The sequence below is a fragment of the Peromyscus leucopus genome, chromosome 16_21 (genome assembly GCF_004664715.2).
Source record: "Peromyscus leucopus breed LL Stock chromosome 16_21, UCI_PerLeu_2.1, whole genome shotgun sequence".
Taxonomy (NCBI): Eukaryota; Metazoa; Chordata; class Mammalia; order Rodentia; family Cricetidae; genus Peromyscus; species Peromyscus leucopus.
The window spans coordinates 20,934,399-20,954,403 of record NC_051084.1 but is presented as its reverse complement, the minus strand read 5'-3'; the positions used below and the strand labels follow the sequence as shown (position 1 = coordinate 20,954,403).

The 20,005-nt window shown below is 52.1% G+C and overlaps 1 protein-coding gene across 2 annotated transcripts; it reads left to right on the top strand.

The window, feature by feature from the left end:
* Window positions 1-891: 891 nt before the first annotated feature.
* On the top strand, window positions 892-17,130 carry Rab36 (RAB36, member RAS oncogene family). Of its 2 annotated transcripts, XM_028874207.2 has the most exons (11): window positions 892-1,100; window positions 2,205-2,292; window positions 5,899-5,990; window positions 6,965-7,030; window positions 8,472-8,573; window positions 10,737-10,801; window positions 12,230-12,281; window positions 12,973-13,054; window positions 13,410-13,500; window positions 14,314-14,439; window positions 14,869-17,130. In XM_028874207.2, the coding sequence occupies exons 2-11, from the start codon at window positions 2,224-2,226 to the stop codon at window positions 14,925-14,927; spliced, it is 804 nt and encodes a 267-aa protein (XP_028730040.1). In that variant the 5' UTR covers window positions 892-1,100; window positions 2,205-2,223; the 3' UTR covers window positions 14,928-17,130. The 2 variants fall into 2 exon arrangements, with proteins under 2 accessions (XP_028730040.1, XP_028730041.1); XM_028874208.2 differs by lacking the exon at window positions 892-1,100 and having other exon boundaries at window positions 2,211-2,292; window positions 5,899-5,949.
* The last annotated feature ends 2,875 nt before the right edge of the window (window positions 17,131-20,005 follow it).

The window sequence follows — 20,005 nt, the reverse complement described above, 5'->3', positions numbered from 1 at the left end:
CAAGAAATCCTTGCAAATGTGCCTGATGGGCCATTTAATATAGCTGAGTAAACTAAGGGTGGGAGGCATAAAAACCCTTTAAGTCTGAAGCCTTAGCAGCGAAACTACTTAACCAAGACACAAGCAGAAGCATCGGTCTCCAGGGCATTTCCTGTTGCCTTAAAGATGACCGGAATAGATCTTCCATCCTTGGTATCACCCACATGACACTTAGAAATCTACCTACTGCTGTCTGTCAGAGGATCGAGTCCGAAAGGATCTCTCTAACCAGACTGCCCTAATGCTATTTTAGGAAAGTGTGGTGAACAGCCCCGGGCTGGGAATCAGAAAATCTGGGTTCAATTCTATTTCTAACTCACTAGGCAAATCGTTTTGAATGAGGCTTTTAATTTTTTGAGTGGTGGTGGTGGTAAGAGTTCTGAGGCATGTATCCTGGAATATATCCTGTACCCCCACACCTTGCTTTTCAACCGAAACTAGCTTGAAGGAGCCCAGGAACTTGATTCAGCTTTTAAAACATCCATTAATGGAGGAAATTAATTTTTCAGCATGAGTGCCAGAAGCCAGGCACATGCTTTCCAAATAGCATTAAATTCAAACTGATGCAGTAAGGCAGATGGTAAGCATGAGGTGGGCCCTTCCCTTGCCGCGGGGAGGATGTCAGGCTTCAATCCAATACCAATACCCCTTTTCTGGGGACTGTCACGACCTAGCCCACCAAGGTGGCCAGAGTGAACCTCGAGCCAACCCAGCCCCTTCACGCTCACTCCTACCCAGACTCCATCCTGAGAGACCAGGCTCCACCCACCGGCCCCGCCTGAGCATCACCGCCCTGGTTGTCATGGTGAGCCTGGGCGCTCCAGTGGAGTCCGGAAGTCTCTGAGCAGGCTGTGCAGAGCTCCGCGCCCCGAGAGGCTCTCGTTGCTATGGTGATGACTCCGCGCGGGCCCTGTGCCATCAGTTTCTACGGACTGGAGGAGGGTCCAGACCCCGCCCCTGACGTCGGGATTCGAGAGCGGCGAGCCAGTCCCGCGAGGCCCGCGCGTTGCTGTAGTGATTTGCTGCAGCCAGCGCGCCGGAACCCGGTCTTTGCAGCTTTGGTGAGTCCACTCACCCTCCAGGCTAGGGACGCATCCCGGAGGTGATAGTCCTGAGGTTCTCCTGTGCCCTGCCCTCGTCTTACCCCCAAACCCCAGTGTGGCCTGCAGGCCTGCTCTTCCTCACTGAGCGTCCACTCCGGGCCAGGCCTCTGCGGGAGCCCGGTCAGATGAGAAGGACACTGGGCTTGAGGAGCCAGACTCTCTGGGTGGTGTGGGGACCATCAGTAAAAGGGGCCGGAACCTAAAGTCACTATACCCCTCAGAGGCTCCATCTTGAAACACACTAAGAGCAAGAGACCCCCTCCCCACTCCGGTTCCACTACCCAGGCCGTGATCCACAGCCAGGTTTTTTTTTTTTCATACCTCCCTCATGCCAAGGAACCTTGAGAAGGAGGCCCTCCTCCTAGACACTCACCTCTTGACTCTGGGCAAGATGGGGTATGGGCTGCTCCTCCAGTGTGCTGCCTACAGATTGAATGGCCTCTGCCTAATGTTGCTGTTAGGGATGCAGGCTGAGATGTGCTTTTAAAGTGATGAAAAGCGATGCCGAAACCCCCAGGTGCCTTTTGAGGATTTGTATGGCTTTCCAAATCTTGCCAAAAGACAGCTTAACAAATTTAGTCATAATTGACTTTGTGAATCTGGACTTGGGCAACACTTCATCCTGTAAAATAAAATGAGTGTTTTTGTTTGGTTGGTTTGGGCCTTTTTAGGACAGGTTCTCACTGTGTTGCCCAAGCACCCTGGAACCCAGCCATCTTCCTGCCTCTGCTTCCCACGTGCTGAGGACACAGGCCCGTGTTACTACGACACCTGGCTAGGAGTTTGGTTATATAGACAAAAAAAAAAAGGAAAGGAAAGAGGAAACAATAAAAGGGCAGGTGGTTCTTCAAAGTTACTCACTTTATAGGACTGTTCATGCTGGTTCAGGTCGTCTGGTCCCCTTTGGTTGCTGTGGATCCCTTGTTTTGCTGGGAAGCTAGTCCAATCAGAATTCCGTTGATCATGTGGCACCTGGTGCACTCGGTTCTGCTTTGATCTGCTGGGCCACGATGCAGAAACGAACTGCATATATTTATATAATCCTCTTTCCCCTTGATTCAGTCTACAGAACACGGGAAGAATGAGGGCCTCTTGGACCCCTTTGGGGCCCCCTGTGAGCCAGGACCGCATCATCACCAGCTTCCCTAAGGTACAGTCTTTAGAACACCTTTGACGCTGTTTTTAGTTTTCTTTGGGTCTGGATTGCTTTGATAAAAGGCCTCTACGATCCTCGACAAACTTGGAATTCACTAAGTGTCCCAGACTAGCCCTTAAATTTGCAATCCTCCTGCCTCAGTCTCTCCAGTGCTGGGATGATGGGAATGTGACTCTGTTCCCGGCCCTTCCTGTCTCCACTGCTGAGGTAACACTTCAGCCATGTCCAGCTTTGCTAACATGCCGTCACCCCCAGAAATCAAGCACGTGAATCCCAGAGGTTGGTCTTATTTCTGAGACACTGAAAGACTGGGTGTTGAATTTTTCTAAGGCAGGCCAGTAGTGACAACAGGTAGCTGTGTGTCATAGAGATTATAAGCCACTTAGACAGTCCTCGGTATAATCCTGATGCTGCCTTTAAAGTGGTGACCATAAGCAAGTCACCCAAGCTTGCCTTGGAGCTGAGGCCCATGGTAAGGGTAAGCTCCCCCAAGTCAGGATATTCCTCATTGTTCTTATTATTAGCTCTCCAGAGGATGGGGATGTGGTGTAATGGGAAAGCATTTGCCTGGTAGGTATAAAACCCTGACTTTTATCCCCAGCACTGCGGGGGGGGGGGGGGGGGGCGCACAGGTGTAGTGGCACACACCTGTAGTTCCAGCACTTGGGAGGCAGAGACACAATTGTGAGTGTGAGGTCAGTCTGGAGTATGTAACAAGATCCATCTTTTAGAAACAAAAATGGTGTTCTAATTTCTGATCCAGGACTTTATTGCCATTCCACCTTTACTTTTTGCTGAAAACTCCAATCTATACTATAGTCTAATATTAACTGCAGTGGGAAATGGTAAATACTTTCCTTTTGGGGGGCGGGACAATACTTAACCCATATTACAGATGCTTTTGCCCGTTATGGAGCCAATCCCACTTCTAGGAATTCATTTCTGTGTATGTCCTGGCATGAATGGAGAGTGTGAAAGGTCCGGCATTACAGCCTTTAGTGAAAGCAGAAGGTCAGCGTCAGTGTCCAGAGAGAGGCCGGTAGTAATGCTGCTCCTCTACAGGTGTAGGAGGGATGAGGCTCCTCTTCCCAGTGCTAAGGAGGGCCAAAGTAAATTGTCAGGTAAAAAGCAAAGAGTGGGGCTGTTGGTAGTCAAGTGTGTAGTCAAGTGTGCTGGAGCACTTGGTTAAGTCATTGCCATCACAAAAAAAAAAAGGGGTGGGGGTGAGGTGTCTGTTTGTTAGTACATGCAGAAAATATTTCCGAAAGGTAATGTTAAGATCTTGTTGTGCGGCCAGGTGGTGATGGCGCACGCCTTAGCACTCCGGGAGGCAGAGGCAGGTGGATCTCCGTGAGTTCGAGGCCAGCCTGGTCTACAGAGTGAGATCCAGGAAAGGTGCAAAGCTACACAGAGAAACCCTGTCTCAAACAGACAACAACAACAAAAAGATCTTGTTGTGGGCTGGGCAGTGGTGGCACATGCCTTTAATCCCAGCACTTGGGAGGCAGAGGCAGGTGGATCTTAGTGAGTTCAAGCCAGCCTGGTCTACAAAGGGAGTTCCAGGACAGCCAGCCAGAATTGTTATACAGAGAAACACTATCTTTAAAAACCAAAAAAATAAAAAAGATCTTGTTGTGCATTGATAGCTGCTAGAGCAAATGAAAAATTAGTTTTCTCCCAGGGAGTCTCACTGGGGAAACAAACCACTCTTAAAGGTAGGCCCCATCCCCAGCAGTAGATGACCAACAAAAATGAATTCAGTGGCATCTTTGGAAGTTCTTTGTCTCATAATGTCGTCGTCAGGGCTTTCCCCCCGCCCCTGCCCCCCCTCATACAGGTTTTTAGTTTGTATGTTAGGGCTTCGAGTTTTGAGGTTTTTTTTTTTTTTTTTGGTTTTTTTGGTTTTTTTTTTTTTTGGTTTTTCGAGACAGGGTTTCTCTGTGTAGCTTTGCGCCTTTTCTGGGACTCACTTGGTAGCCCAGGCTGGCCTCGAACTCACAGAGATCCGCCTGGCTCTGCCTCCCGAGTGCTGGGATTAAAGGCGTGCGCCACCACCGCCCGGCTGAGTTTTGAGTTTTTAATGGAATTCCAGTGTATGCACATAGGTGTGTCTCTGATGCTGTGTGCGTTTGTGATTTTTCTTGTTTGGTTATTTTATCATACTCTGATTTGTTTGTTTTTTTTATTTATTATTATTCCTTAGATGCTGGTTTGATCCATACAGAAAGGGTATGGATCCAGCTGGGAGGGAAGGTGAGGAGGAACTGGGAGGAGTAGGGGGAGGGGAAACTGTAATCAATGTGTTATATGAAAAAGAAAATCCATTTTCAATAAAAGAAAAACAAAAGTCTTAGAGTGTCTGTTGCTGTGAAGAGAGGCCACAACCACGGCAGCTCTTATAAGGAAAACATTTCATTGTGGCTCGCTTGCAGCTCAGAGGTTCAGTCCGTTATCATCATGATGGGACATGGTGGCGTGCAGGCAGACAGGGTGCTGGAGAGGGAGCTGAGTGTCCGTCATCTTGGCTTGCAGGCAACAGGAAGTGGTCTGGGACACTGAGCAGGATCCTCAGCACATAGGAAACCTCAAAGCCCGCCTTCCACAGTGGCACACTTCCTCCAGCAAGGCCACACCTCCTAACAGTGCCACTCCCTTTGGGGGCCACTTTCTTTCAAACCACCACAACCCTGTTGCCCAAGGTTGCTTCTGCGAGGCTTGCACCAGTGTGAAGAGAGACTTTCCGAGTCTTTCAGATTCTGTGCCAAAGCTCGGAAGGAGGAAGAAGATGGCTGTAAGGCCGTGGGTGTACCCATCTGCAGCCATTACTTCTTCCCCTTCTTCTTCTTTTTCTCTAACTTCCTTCTCACACGTTGACAGAGAAAGCCTTTGTGCCTCAGATCTTGGAGAATTCCCCCCGGTTTTTTTAGAGTGAGCTTGGGCACTGCTTTCCCAATGGAGTGTGACTGTGGTAACCAGGGATGGTTCAGGCTGGTGTCTCTCATATGAGTTGAAGAGAAAGGAAGTATAATGGGGGCAGGCGGGAGGGGGGGCGAGCAGGCCCAGTCTCATGGGACAAAAGACACTATTCACAGAGGCTCGGAGAGTCGGGAAAACTGCTTAACATCAACACAGTTGGGCATGATAGAGCTAAGATTTGACCCAGCTGTCCTTGTAAGGCTCCAGAACGCCCAGCCCTAAGGAGTCTACCCAAGGAAGATGAGATTCCCTTACAGCCCTCTACCTACAGCAGTCAAGGCCACAGCTACAGCTGGCCATGTCTGTCCTGGATCCCAGGGCCACTTCAGACCTGAGGACTTATTATCCACGTCAGGCTGGGCTAACGTGATGCTTCCGGGGGCAGATTCTTTCTCAGTCTCCTTGTCTGAGAAATGGGCTCGCACTTGCTACCCCACAACCCGTGGCTTTGCCGGGACCGAGGAATGTTCACGAGGCGCCGCAAGCTTCAAATTTCCGGAGAGAAGGAGGGTTAGGAAGTAGGTCTCATGCTCCGATGCTGCCCAGTTTGTGTTGTGGAGATGCGGCCTTGCAGGACAGTCTGCTTGCTTGTCTGCATGTCTGTCTGTCTGTCTGTCTTTATAGTGGTACACACCTGATGCCTGCCTGCAGCTCAAGGAGCACTTCCACAGCCAGGTCAGCACTGCCTGCCAGCGCAGGAACACGGGCACTGTTGGGTAAGCCCGGGGGACAAGGGTGTGGAAGATGTGGGAAGACTAGAAGCACAAATGCAGGTGTAAATGAAGTGAGCCCATTGAACACACAGGCGGAGCCAGCGCCGCTCACTATCGGGACTTGAATCTAACTTTGCCCTAGGAACAATTTCCCCGTTTCTCAGAACGTCGTACAGATGACGTTTCAGCTGCAGGGAAGTTTCAGCACAGGTCCGTTTGCTCTGTCTGAACCAGCTGTCTTCTACTGTAGGATACAATCTTCCTCTCATCCCTTCAGGTTTCCGTATGTCAGAGCCTCTGGGAGACTTCTCTGACCACCTCCTGTCCCTGCCCCAGCCTGGCCGCTACATAGTACCTTTCTGTGCTCCAGAGCTCTGAAATCTTTATTTATTTATTTATTTATTTAAATATTTGTGTGTGTGTGCTTATTTTACATCCTGACCTCAGTTTCCCCTCCCTCCTCTCCTCCCAGTCTCTCCCCCTAGCTCCCCTCTGCCACGCCCCCTCCACTCCCCCTTTGTTTCTATTCAGAAAATGGCAGGCCTCCCGTGGATATTAAGAAAACGTAGCATATCAAATTGCAGTGAGACTAGACACCTCCCCTTGTACTAAGGCTGGACAAGGCAACCCAGTATGAGGAATAAGGTCCCAGAAGCCGGCAAAAGAACCAGAGACAGCCCCTGCTCCTCCTATTAGGAGTCCCACAAGAAGACCAAGCTACACAATTGTCACATACATGCAGAGGACCTAGGTCAGTCCCATGCAGGCTCCCTGGTTCAGTCTCTGTGAGCTCCTAGGAGCCCAGGTTAGTTGATTTTGTGCGTTTCCTGGTGATGGCCTTGACCCCTCTGGCTCCTTCCTGCATCTAGGGTGGAAGGGTGGACTCATTCAGATAGTTCAGGGAAGGAAAGACTTGGATATGCTGAAGACACTTGTTGATACCATTCTCCAGGGTGATACGGACCTATTTCCTCCAGGCTGAAGCTCTCCAAGGTGGTGGTAGTTGGTGATCTCTATGTGGGAAAGACTAGCCTCATTCACAGGTAAGTCCTGCCGCCCCATCACGCTGGCAGGCCGGCCCCACCTCCCAGCACCAAGTTATCGTACCTTTGCCTCGGAGCCCCAAACAACACGTGGCTTCTGGGAACATAACACAGCTTTAGCCTGGGAAATATTTTCAAGGGCGTGGCAAGAGTCAAGGAGACGGACTGGAGAAATGGCTTGCTGGCACTGCCCTGCCATACCCAATTTTAAAATGAAAAGTTTAAAAATAGGGAGATTGGGAGCTCAAGAAGATTGACTCGGTCGATAAAGTGCTTGCCGCATAAGTACCCAAAACCTGAATTGAATCCCCAGGACCCCATGGAAAAGCCACATGTGGCGGCGCCTGCCGGTGATCCCAGCTCTGGGGAGACAGAGACAGGAGGATTCTTAGGGCTTGCTGCTTAGCCAGCCTCGCCAAATCAGCGAGAGATCAAAAACCAAGATGGGGAGCAATTAAAGGAAAATGCCGAGTCAGGCTCTGACCCGTACATGTGCTCATGCTCAAGTGCATGCGCGCGGTTGTGGTGACTGCCCGATGATGGAGCGTCCTTGATACTTTGCATTCATTACTCTGTCCCTTTGGGGCCCTTGCACTGCCCTCCCTGGGAATGGACCCTCGATTTCTCTCACTTTTTTGTACGATAGTGTTTGCTTTCTGGGCTGATGCAGCTCCCCTCCCCCACGTCGTTTTTATTGACTGCCCCGTTGCTGTGGTTTGGATCAGTATTTTTCCAAGGTCCCTGCGTCAGAGGCGTGTGTCTCTGGTCTGCGGCACTTCTGTAAGGTGGCAGAACGTTTAGGAGGCGGAGCCTGACGGGAGCTCATTAGGTCACTGGGAATGTATGCGTGAAGGGAAGGAACAGTGTGCCCCCAGCTCGGCCCCTTTTTTGCTTCCTGGCTATGAGGGATGTTTTTTTGCTCAGTTACATGCCGTCACCATGAGGAAGCCTCACCATTAGTTCAAAGCAACATGACTAAGTCGGTCATGGACTGAAGCTTCTAGAACTACAAGCCCAGATGAACGTCTCCTTATGGGTTGCCATCATCTCAGGAGTTTGTTCCTTTGGTGGAGAGCTTATTTACACACCTGCACACCCACAGCCTCTGAACTACTACTTTCCTTGATGTATTTTGGTTTTGGTTTTGGTGGTGGTGGTTTTTTTTGGGGGGAGGGGGTTGGGTTTTTTTGGTTTTTTTTGTTTTTTTTAAAGCCCTGGCTGTTCCAGAACTCCCCATGTAGACCAGGCTGAGCTCAGACTCACAGAGATCCGACTGCCTCTGCCTCCCTAGTGCTGGAATTAAAGGTGTGCGCCACCACACCAGGCCCATCACTTATTGATTCCCTACTGGGGGGATCTTATCCCCTATAGACTTCCAGTGTTGTGAGCACCTCCACCTATTTTGGGAGGGAACCGCCAATGACTTCCTCACCTCCCACAGGTTGTGCAAGAATGTTTTTGACCGTGATTACAAGGCCACTATTGGGGTAGACTTTGAAATCGAGCGCTTTGAGATTGCGGGGATTCCCTACAGCCTCCAGATGTAAGTCTCTGATAATGTGGTTTCCAGATCTCCCCTGGGGGAAAGACCTTAGCCGGGATCTTTTTCCTCTGCCCCCCATGGTGCTCAGCAAGGATGTGTCTGGACGAGCACAGCCCTGGGTGGTGGTAAGAAACCGGGCTTCGTGGTGTATGGGTCCCCAGATTCTCTCTCCATCCTCACATAGCCTCACGCTGGTCAACAGATCTGGGGACGGTCTTCACGGCCCGACCTGCACTTCCACCCACTCTCCTTCCCAGTAGCTTTTTACCAAGGTCCAGCCTTCTTCCCCAGGTGGACCTGTCATCTCCCAAGCAGCAGGTGTGGCCCCTGACATTTTTTTTTTCCTGAGTTCTATTCTCTATTCTCAATTATAAAGTAGGACAGAGTCGGTCCTTGTGCGCCAGCCTTGGGTGAGTAGGGTTCTGCTGGAGGCCACCCTGCCCTCATCCCGTTCTCAAGCCGGAAAGCCAGATGCTCTCCATCCTCCGATCGCTGCTTCACTCTGTAAACGTGTAACCCCTCTGTCCACACTGTGCTTCCCCCCTCAGTCTGTCTCCTCTCCTAACCCATCCATGCTTTTGCCCCTCAGTGACCCCCGGTTTCTGCCCCACCTCCCACCCCTTTCACTTCCCCTCACATCTGTGCAAGGCCTTCCTGGGGTTCACCTTCTTCTACCTTGATGAAAGTGCTGTGTGCTTTGGACCTCCTTCTCCCCACTCCCCAGAGGATCCTGCAGGCCTACCCAGCTACCAGACCCCTGTGCTCTCTGGTGAGCCTCCCCCCAACGCATGCCACCCCCCCACCCCCTACCCCCCGCCCCGGTCTCGTTTAACAACCCCTGTGTTCTTCTCGCAGCCAGCTGGCATTCACCAAGCCTTTGTTCTAGCCCCCTTCCCTGGCTTCCTCCCTGGCTTTAGTCTTTATTCTGTGCCCTGCCTAGGCTGACCCCTCAGCTCCTGTGTCAGGTCCCATCTCCACGTGGAGACAGCAGCCCAGTATAATCCTGGAGCCAGATGATAATACATCCTGTGCAAGGGCGAGCCCAGGGTTGGTTCAGAGCTAAAGACGCTATGAAAATCCAGGGCTTCGTGACTGAGAGTTCTGGAAAGCTGAGAGGAGCAAAGGGCTGGTCTAGAGGGAGCAGCCAGGTGGAGCTGTACAGATAGCGGCCGGCCAGCGGATTCTCTCTGAGGCTTCAGGCAGTCTCGAATCAGAGGGCCCAATGTAAAATGGGCACTGCCTTGCCACAGGCTCTCGGGATCTTATCGTGAGGCCATTACAGCCACCTGCCTGGCTTACTCTATGCCCCTTCCCCACCTAGAGGCTTCTTCAGAGATGAAAAAAAAAAAGAATGAATTAATGAAGGAATAAAGCCCACAAGCCTTCATTATGCTGAACTGCCTGAAAACAAATTCAGTATCATATTTGTGGCCTATCATTTTAGTTTCCTGAGAAAAATTAAATGTTAACCTGTTGACTTTAAAAAGTGATGGGTTGATGATTGGATTTCGGGGTCATCCCTGCATATTGACAACCTGCTTTCAGCCCATACAAGTAGATCTCAGCGTGTCTCCTTCCCTTCTTGCACCTCGTACCCACGGCAGACATGATTAATCTGCTGTCCCATTCCTTTTCCATGGATCTGGGGCTCAACTTCTATTTCCTTCTCAACAAATTGTTTCAGAAAGCCAGAGCTAACTGATCAGTTGCCCAAGGGATGCAAACTGTGTCCCTGTTATCCCCCTTCCCCACGTGGGGAGCTACTGTGGGAAGGTGAAGGGTGCCCCGGTCACACATACGCTGAAGGCCTGTCCCGGAACCCCAGCATTGTCCTGTTATGGAACATAAGGCCCTTTATAATGTCACAGTCAGAAGGGTGGTAACTTTATCAGAGGTGTAACTTTGTTTGGACGAGGCAGTTTGCAGTGTTACACCTTCTCCCCTATTGGCACGGTGACCCCAGGAAAAAACTCGGGGGGGGGATTGCAGGGAGCCGGGGCAGGGAGAGTTGGATCACCCAGGCACTTCCTGCTGTTCACGTGTGGCTGGCATGTTGGCATAGGTCCTGAGATCTTCCCATGATCTCACTATTCCATTGCCTAGGAATGCTGTGACTGCTTAACCTGCCCCCGCTGGTTTCCTGTCTCCCTCTTCCCCTCACAGCTGGGACACGGCCGGGCAGGAGAAGTTCAAGTGTATTGCGTCTGCCTACTACCGCGGTGCCCAGGGTGAGCAGCCAAATGACACTGAAGCTCTCAACCGAAGTCGTCTACACAAACACTACTGTTCTGTCCTCCAGGAGCCACTGGGATTAGCAGTCTAGCCAGTGCTTAGGGATGAAGAAGCTGCCCAGAGGACTAGACCCTGGCCGTCTTTGACAGTCACACCTTAAGGGAGTCTGAAGGATCAGGTGCAGGCTGCCTCGGCCCCCCAGTTTTCAACTCGAAAGAGTATTCTTGTTTAAGGGTCCCAGGAAAGAGAGATGACCTCACATTCCAGGTGAAGATGAGGAGAGCCTTTTCCTGTCTTAGCCAGAGGGGGGCTAGGCCAGAGAGGAGTGACAGATGGACCCAGCAGAGTTGGCAGGTCCCATATTGGGGCTTTGCTGCCCACTGCCAACATGGCCAGGTGCGGCAGCTGGGGGGCTGAGCAGGGCTCAAAGTCAGCAGAGGTGGCAACGTGAAGTCCCCAGGAAGGAGACAGAAGGAGAGTCTGGTAGGAGGTGGGATCCTAAACCAGGCTCAAAGTGTAGGCACAGTTAGGTCTTCTTGGAGACGGTGTGAGACTCACTCTAGTTTCATCCCAGTGTAAAGAAGGGAGAACAGGATGTAAGCTGTATGTACCTGAGATGTGGGTGGAACCTCCAGCTTAGCCATGTCCACCCTGACCTCCTCCAGCTACCCCCTCTCCTAGCCCCTCTTCCTGAGGGGTTGCGCCTCCCTGGAGCAAATGGTGTGAGGTACCTAGTACACTTTTGTAAACAGTTACTCGCCATGCCCATCACTGGTTGGATTATCATCAGCCAAAGTGCACAGAAAGCCCTTGTCCAGCCTGCTCTGACTCCCAGCAGGGCAGCAGAGAGCCGACCTCTGCCTGGACCATCCTCCTGTGGCCTTCCCCTTGGGAATCCAGGGCAGACTCTGTGATGAAAAGAGCTGACCCCAGAGATACCTGATGGTTTGCTGCCCACGTAGCACCACAAAAGCCATTTCCTTTAAGTGGTTGATACTCATCCCCATCCTTCAATTAAAAGTCTACCCAGAGCCGGGCCCTAGACCAGCAGCTTTTCAAAACAGTGTCCCTCCTGACAGCTAGGGGTATCATTCTCATCACTGTACAGACAGGGAAAGCAGGCTCTCTACAGTCACAGCTCTCACCCAAGCCCACTGGGCTGCGAGTGGCAGGGGATCTCTTCCCAGAGTCCACATGCTTCAGGCCTTTCACTGTGCCCCCTGCCCCTGTCCTGTTAGCTACAGGTTTGGGGGATTTGGGAGGTTGGTGGGAAGGCAGGTCCAAGGTGGCCACCACAGGGTGACTCCTCACCAGCCTCCACAGTGGGGCCTCCCCAGTAGTTCCTTGTGATCTGGGAAGATACCTAGGGGAGTTTCCTCCATCACACCTGTTGCTGATTGGCTGTTGGCTTTCCCTGTGTCCAGTGATCATCACAGCCTTTGACCTCACTGATGTGCAGACTCTGGGACACACCAGGCAAGTAGTCCCAGGTTCTACCTCCCTGTATGTCTCTGTATATCACCTCGACTCATAAAGCTGCCTGGAAGGGCTCCCCAACCCCAGCCTCTGGGCTGGGCCCTGAACCATGGGCACTTACTGTCTAGGTCCCCACTTACCCCTAAAGACTTATCCCCATCTGCTGCTCAGGAGCTCAAGCTGACAGGCCACACTTGGCTTTGACATCCTGCCGCCAGCATATTAAACCTTCATTTTGAACGAGGGGCCCCTCCGTCCACTTTTACCTTGACCCCTAATAATTTCATAGCTAATCCTCCCTGACAGAAATGTTTCACTTGCTACATTGGGCAGAGATGTGTGGGCAGATGACCAATTTCAGAAGGCCATCATCTGCCAGAAATAATCCACCTAATGGATCGAAACCCCTCCTCCCTGTTTGCCTGGGCCCTTCACATCAGCATCTTCCAGGCCCTATGAAGGAGCTAGGGATGATTTCTCCAGCTGATAAAGGGCAGAGGTCACCTAGTTCTCACAACAGGAGTCTTCACCTCTCCCAAACCTGTGCCTTTATGTTCCCAGCTCCTCCTGGTCCCACTCAGGCTCTTCTGGCTCTAGCACCAGCATCCCACTTAGTGTAGGTTGGGGTAATTTCCTTCCCTGTGCCTCCTGGCTGACTACAAGTCTCTTGTTTCCGCTCTGTACATTCTAGGCAGTGGCTGGAGGACGCACTGAGGGAGAATGAGGCAGGCTCTTGCTTCATCTTCCTCGTGGGAACCAAGAAGGATCTCCTGGTAAGCAGACTGAAGCTGGAGGCCCAACCCCGAGGAACTTTCCAGAAAGTGCCCGTGCTTGCAGCCCGCTTTTGAGGAGCAGTGAGCAACACTGGCATGGCTTGAAGAGGGTACTCAGGCTCCCATGCTCCCCACTAAGAGGCAGGGATGACTCAGATTTCCCTCTGGGGACCACTAACGCATCATCCCTAGGCAAGCAGCATCCCCGCCCTGGGAGCATCCCTGCACTGGGACACCCCACCACACCCATTGGCTTAGCGGGGAGTGAGAAGCAAGGTTGGAGAGTGAGGCGGCCATTCCAGGGACGCCCTGCAGTGACCCAAGATACCGGCTCAGGCAGCGCTGTTTCCTCCAGTCAGGGGCCGCGTGTGAGCAAGCAGAAGCAGAGGCTGTGCACCTGGCCAATGAGATGCAGGCAGAGTACTGGTCTGTGTCAGCCAAAACCGGTGAGTAGCGCACCATGCATGCATTGATTACCAAAAACCTGCAGGATGCAGAAGTGTAAAGAGCAGAGTTGGAAAACCAGGCTCTTGGGGAGATGAGAGGAAAGGACACGCCGTAAAGAGATTCCAACGCTGTGGGAACTCAGAAATACGGCCGGTAGTCCTTGCCTCCAGTGCACAGAGACAGTGTGTATCTGGCCGTGGACTGGGTATGAATTGAAACTGGAAGTGCCACCTCTAGGCCACCACAAACACTGGGAGCATCCCATGCCTGGAGCCATCTGCTGTTCCTTCCCAGCCGTGGCCTCCACCTACCCCATAGCACCCGCCCTCCTTGATTGCAGTAAGGGCAGGTTCTCTGGGATCCCACTGTAGGGCAAGGAGGGCTATTCTGCACAGTCGCACAGGTTGATGCTGCGCATGGGCAGTGTTCACGTCGGTACTGGGACTGTAGGAGGATGCGTACAGATTCCACGTAAAGGGACAACAGCACGTGGGTAGCTCCTAAAGAGAAGGCACGCATTCAAGCTCGTCCCGGGTGGTGTAACTGTTCAGTAGCGACCGATTGAGAGGGAAGGTTCTAGGAAAGGAAGGCTCAGATGTTTGAGTACCCTGGGGTGGGGTTGGCAGCAGGATAGGCATGGGGACCAGAACCCAATGGGAAGGCAGGCTGCCACCCAGCACTGTGCTGCCGCCCATGGATGGGCTGGTCACTGACCATCAGGAGTGCTCTGAAAGGATCGTGGCTGGCCTAAGGATTTGCCCATAATGCATCTGAGGGCCCCTTGAGTCACAGCTGTCTTGTGGCCCCCCCAGGAGAGAACGTGAAGGCATTCTTCAGCCGTGTGGCCGCCCTAGCATTCGAGCAATCTGTCCTTCAGGACCTAGAGAAGAGGCCCAGCGCTCAGGCCCAGGTCGGAGATGGAGATGGAGACCTAATCCGTGCGTACAGTGAGGGCTTGGGGGAGGGGGGCGCTGAGGAGCAGGATAGGGACCAGAAGTCCACACCAGCCGTTGTTAATTGGCCAACCTGGCGGTCTTCTTGGGCTGTCACCACATCTCAGGCCTGCGGCTTCCGTGACCCCACCTGTTGTCAACTCAGACACCTGCCCCAGCCTCCCTGATCTCCACACAGCCTCGTCTTGGGCCAGGCTCAGGCTCCTGATCTTCAGATATGTCTTGCCTCCAGCTTACCTGAATGCCACAACCCCAAATGTCCCCTGGATCCCTCCCACACCAGCTCATCCAGGCTTCGGAGGACAGGCCCAGGGGACCAAGGTTCGGGCCCCAGCTACCAGGGTGGTGTCATCTTTGACTGGTGTCCGCTGTAGGGTGCCTGATGGATGCCATCTTATTTTCCTGTCTTTGTAGGAATAGAGGCGCCCAAGACCCAGGAGAATAGGAGGCCACCCAACCTGGGCTGCTGTTAGCGGAGGCCAGCCTCAGAGCCGTCCGCTCCCTGCATTCACACAGGGTGAAATGGAGCCCAAACTCCGCAGCAGATCTGCCCTCAAGCTGGAGAAGGCCTGTGTCTCCGGGGCTCAGCCGTTTCTCTTTGGCCCAGCCCCACTGACTGCCAGGGCTCCATACTGTCCGGCTGGTTGCGGGTGGGCACTGTGGTGAGCCTTCCCTACAGGGTCTTCAGACAGTCACTGTGGTCTCAAGAGGCTTCAAGACTGCAATCTCAGGACACTCGGGGCTAGCCCACACCCCTTATCCAATCATACCTGCCGTCACCCGGAGCCCTTCCCTGCTGATCCTAGGTGAGGCCTCTGAACCCCCCATCTCCATGTTCTACGCACCAAGACTTGTCAGAGTCGGCAAGTAAAACTCACCTGCCATCCCATCTGGGGGTTCTCTCATCCAGAAGACATGGAGTTCTTTCTAGGTCTTGGAGCTTCGAACCTAGCTATCCACCGTCCCTCTGTCACAGAATTTCAGGACCCTTGAGTTCCGCTGTTAAGCACAATGGACAGAGTCCATCTGGACGCTCTGGCAGAGTCCTGCCTCCATCTCTGAGATTCCCCCATGGCCCTGCCCTGCGTGTCAGAAGATGGATCGTCGTGACTCCGCTGAGAGATGACAATTGCACGGAGTCCCTCTGGCAACTCCTTCTGCATCCCCAAGCCTAGCCCTGCCCTGTGCTGTCACCTGTGTCCATCCCTGCTGACCTCCCATGTGTCTCTCCAGCTGTCCTGCAGATCTCTCGGGACTTGGGCGATGGTCCACATATCTCTGGAGGACTTGGGACATGCAGACTGTAGCTTGCCTAACCCCTTCCTGCATATCAGCAGGAACACTGTGCCCTGCTTGGGTCCAGGGTCTCCCCTGATTTCTCACCCACTCCATATTCCTATAGCTCTGGGTCTAGACTCATGCCTCCCTGTCTTACTCCCGCCATAAGAAGGTGGGCACATCCGGCATTCCAAGCTGCTGCTTCTCCCCACCCCCACCCCCCATACAGCGTCTCATGTAGCGCATGTTGGCATCCAACTCTGTATGTAGCTGAGGCTGGCCTTGGATATTACTTGCCCTCCATCTCCCAAGTGCCGGGATTACAGACGTGTATCACCATATGCAGGAACACCTGCTTCTTAGGGATGATAAGCATTTACAGGCAGCCGTATTGGTCAGTGCCCTTTTCTAAGTGCCTGGCATACCACACATTTCCATGACTGTTCATTAACTCAGTGATGGCCCAACAGCCGAGGACACTGGCATATTTTCCTGTTCCATACCAGCATTCATTAGCTTTATTTTAGTGCTCTCCTCCCATTTTTCTCTCCCCCCCCACAAAAACAGGGTGTCACCACGTATACGAGACTGGCCCTGAGTTTGTAGCAATCCTGCTTCTGCCTCCCAAGTGCTGGGGTCACGGACATGGAGCTCACATTTGGCTCAAGCTCTTTTATTTTTAAAAGTATGTAAAACATCTCTTTAAAGGAATTCAGTGGTTGGTGTTAAACTAGGTGGTAAGCATATAAATGAAAATACTTCTGCCCTGAAGTCGGTTGTCGTCTTTGAACTGAACGTGGTGAACAGTTGGTAAAATTCCTTCTTCCATGCTGTCCTTCTGTCCCCTAGTCCTTGTGGCTGGATCCTCCAGAGTGCCCTTGTACTGTACACATTGCCCAGTGGCCTACCTGCCCAATGATCTGCCCTGGTCTCTCACTGTGGGCACATGCCAAGCCTTCCCATACTTCAGCAAAACATACAGTTTCCTTCGTGTGGCTAGGCTGAAGTTCATTTGACTTCCTTATCTCCTGGTCAGCTGGTTCATGTCCCGCCACTGCTGTTAGCTTTCACCCATAGTTCATAGAATTCAGAAAGGGTCTCGGTGGGCTCTTCTCTGAACTGTGACCCCCTACCCTGGTCCACCAAGACATGGCCTGTTAGGGACAGGCTACATTATTGTTGCTTAAGGGAGGTCTGGGTCTAGTGTGTGTAGTGTAATGCTTCATGGGGCAGAAGTAGATGGCAATGGTGACCGGAAGCCTCCCCTCATCCTTCTGTGTCCTAGGGCAGTGATGTGGAGGGTGTCCCGTCATGATCTCCAAGACTGGAAGTACACTGCTTTGCACACATCCACATCTCTGTAGATAACTGTTTATTAAACTCTCCTTGTGTTGCCCACCACAGTGTGCCAGCATGCTTCTGTAGGGCCCCCCTCACAATAACGGTCTCTCCAATTTCAGTATTTGGCCTGGGAGGATAGATTCTAAGCTTACCAAGGAAAATCAAGGATTCAGATATTTCTCTACCAATCAACAGTGTTGTCTTAATATGTCTGTGTGACTAAAACCCCACACCATAGGGCTGAGTAAGTTAGAAGCAGTAGATTGATTTATGCTTCTGGTGGCTGGGAAGTCCAAGAGAAGGGCGTTCACATCTGGCAAGGACAACCATTGCCACATCCTAGCATGGTACATGGACCAGGGGGCATGCACTGAACAGGGAAGTCCAGTGACCAAATTTGCTTTTGTAACAAACTTGGTATTGTGTTAAAGGGCCGTGTATTCAGGAGTCCCAGACACTTCCCACTGGGTACTGCCTCCCAACACTATTGCATTTGGAATTAACTTTCAATGTGAGTGGGTTTTGTTGTTTTTATTTTCGAGACAGGGTTTCTCAGTGTAGCTTTGCGCCTTTCCTGGAACTTTCTCTGTAGCCCAGACTGGCCTCAAACTCACGGAGATCCACCTGGCTCTGCCTCCTGAGTGCTGGGATTAAAGGCGTGTGCCGCCACCGCCCGGCATTCAATGTGAGTTTTAGAGGAGACATCCAAAGCACAGTAAGTGGACTAGAGGTGTCATTCAGTGGTAAGAGTTCTTGCCGACCACAGGTTCCCTACCCATCCCTGAAAGGCAAACCCGAGGGGCGGGAGAGACGGCTCAGCAGTCAGAGGCACTTATGGCTCTTGCAGAAGACGCAGGTTCAGTTCCCAGCCCCCACATGGTGGCTCACAACCACCTGCAACTCCAGTTCTGACCCCCTTCCGACCTTCTTGGGTTCCTATACACGCACCGTGCACATGCTTTCACTTGGAGATGCACACACGCTCATAAAACGAGTCTTTAAAAATGTTTTGTAAAAAAGTTATAGCAAACCCCATCACTTCCATGTCTCCCCACCCCCACCCTGACTGAATATGGAGAGAGTCTCTGCAGGCACCTCGGCATTTGCCTGTGGATTTCTAGCTAAGGCCCAGGCAGTCTGTGGGTCTGGGCCTGCAGCCTCAGATCAGCAACCTCTCACAGCCAAGGTCTAGTGGGTGATCATGTTCAAATACCTAGAGCTGTGCAATCCCTGTCCTCTGACTCCTCCCCTGCTTCCCACTCACTCTTCTCCTGGAGACACCTCTGCCCTGTCTGCTATCCAGCAGAGGAGAAGACTAAAAAGCCAGAACCCATCTGAGCCATTTCCTCCTCCACCCTACTTCAGCTTTGGTTCTGGTCCCAGTAGAACCAGGGCCCAGGACTCAATAGCCTTACTCTTCAGGCTCTCACACATTTGTTCCAGGCAAGTGTTTGGAGTGGCCTCTCACCCAAGGGTATGACTTAAAAAGGGATTTATTTGCATGGCACCTCACCCACCCCGCTCAGACTCTCCCACCAAGCCTTACCCCAGCATAGCCTGTTCCCCTAGTCATGCAGTGGTGGTGATATTCAAGCTTCACAGTGACTGGAACTCATGTCATGCTTGCCTCTACCTTCCTGGTTCTGTTATGAGTCTCAGTGGCCTGTAGGAGGCCACAGGGATCCAGCCACAACACTATGGCCTAGGGGATAGAGACCACTCCCAGAAAAGCTTAATTTTCTAGAGGACCCCAGGATGCCTTAAGCCAGAACTATGGTCACCTAACACCTAGGTAGCTAAACATAGAAGTAGACAGGACTGATTATATTCATACAGTTACACAACTCTCTCTGTCTCTGTCTCCATTTCTCCCTACCCTGTGTGTGTGTGTGTGTGTGTGTGTGTGTGTGTGTGTGTGTGTGTGTGTGTGTGTGTTTAAAACAGACAGACTGACCCATTGTGTGATCTAGGCCAGCCTCAAACTAAAAATACCTCCTGTCTCTGCCTCTCGAGTGCTGGGATTTACAGACATGGAGCATACTAATTATTCAGGAGTTTCTAGAGCCCACTTTCTGAATTCTTCCAGTTACTAATCCCCCAACTCACCCAACATTCACTACAGATGTGACCCCCACAAACGTGCAGGCTGGGAACAAGAAATAGCTCTGTCCATACAGAGCTCTAGGCCCTGTTGACAAGGAATTCTAGGTGGAGGGTAGACCATAAAGAGAACGTGGCAACAGGGGAGGCTGGGAGTTTTCAGAAGAGTCACACAGCTTAGGTAGCCCCTCCTCACTTCATAAGAAGTGAGTCTGGATGGGCCCTGGGCTGGCTTTAGATACTGCCCTGAGACAGGGCCCCCCAGAGGCTCCTGGGGCTCCTCTGCCATCTGCTGTGGCCTCACATGTCACTTCCCATATGTTAGGCCTTCCCCTGAGAGAGGCTGATGGGCAGACAGAAGTACAGCCATCACATCGTGCCTCCATCCAGGCAGGGCAGGTCTCCTCCCTGTAGTCCAGTGCATCAGTGGCATTCAGAGGCACCAGCTACCTGTCTGATCCTGTGCCCCAGTTGGATGCAGCTCCCTAGGCTGTTGCAAGGCTTTTCACTCCACCTTCCTAGCCCTAGCCTCCTGGGACACATAATAGGGGTTGGATCTGGGAGGCAAAGCAGACCTGAGGCTCCTTCCCTTACACAGAGGAGGCATCCCTGATCTGTAATAGGTGCTCTGGGCCTCTGATGATGCAAAGTGGAAACCTAGACCACACTATTGGCCAATCCCCTCGCTAATAGGCTCCTTGCATCCTGCCCTTCTCCTGATGGAGGCTGCAGACGACAGTCAGGAGACCGCACTGGCATGGCTTCAGAAGAGTCGTCAATAATTGATCCTGCCGAAGGTGGGTGGAGCTGCTGCTGCTCATGAAAGTCCTGC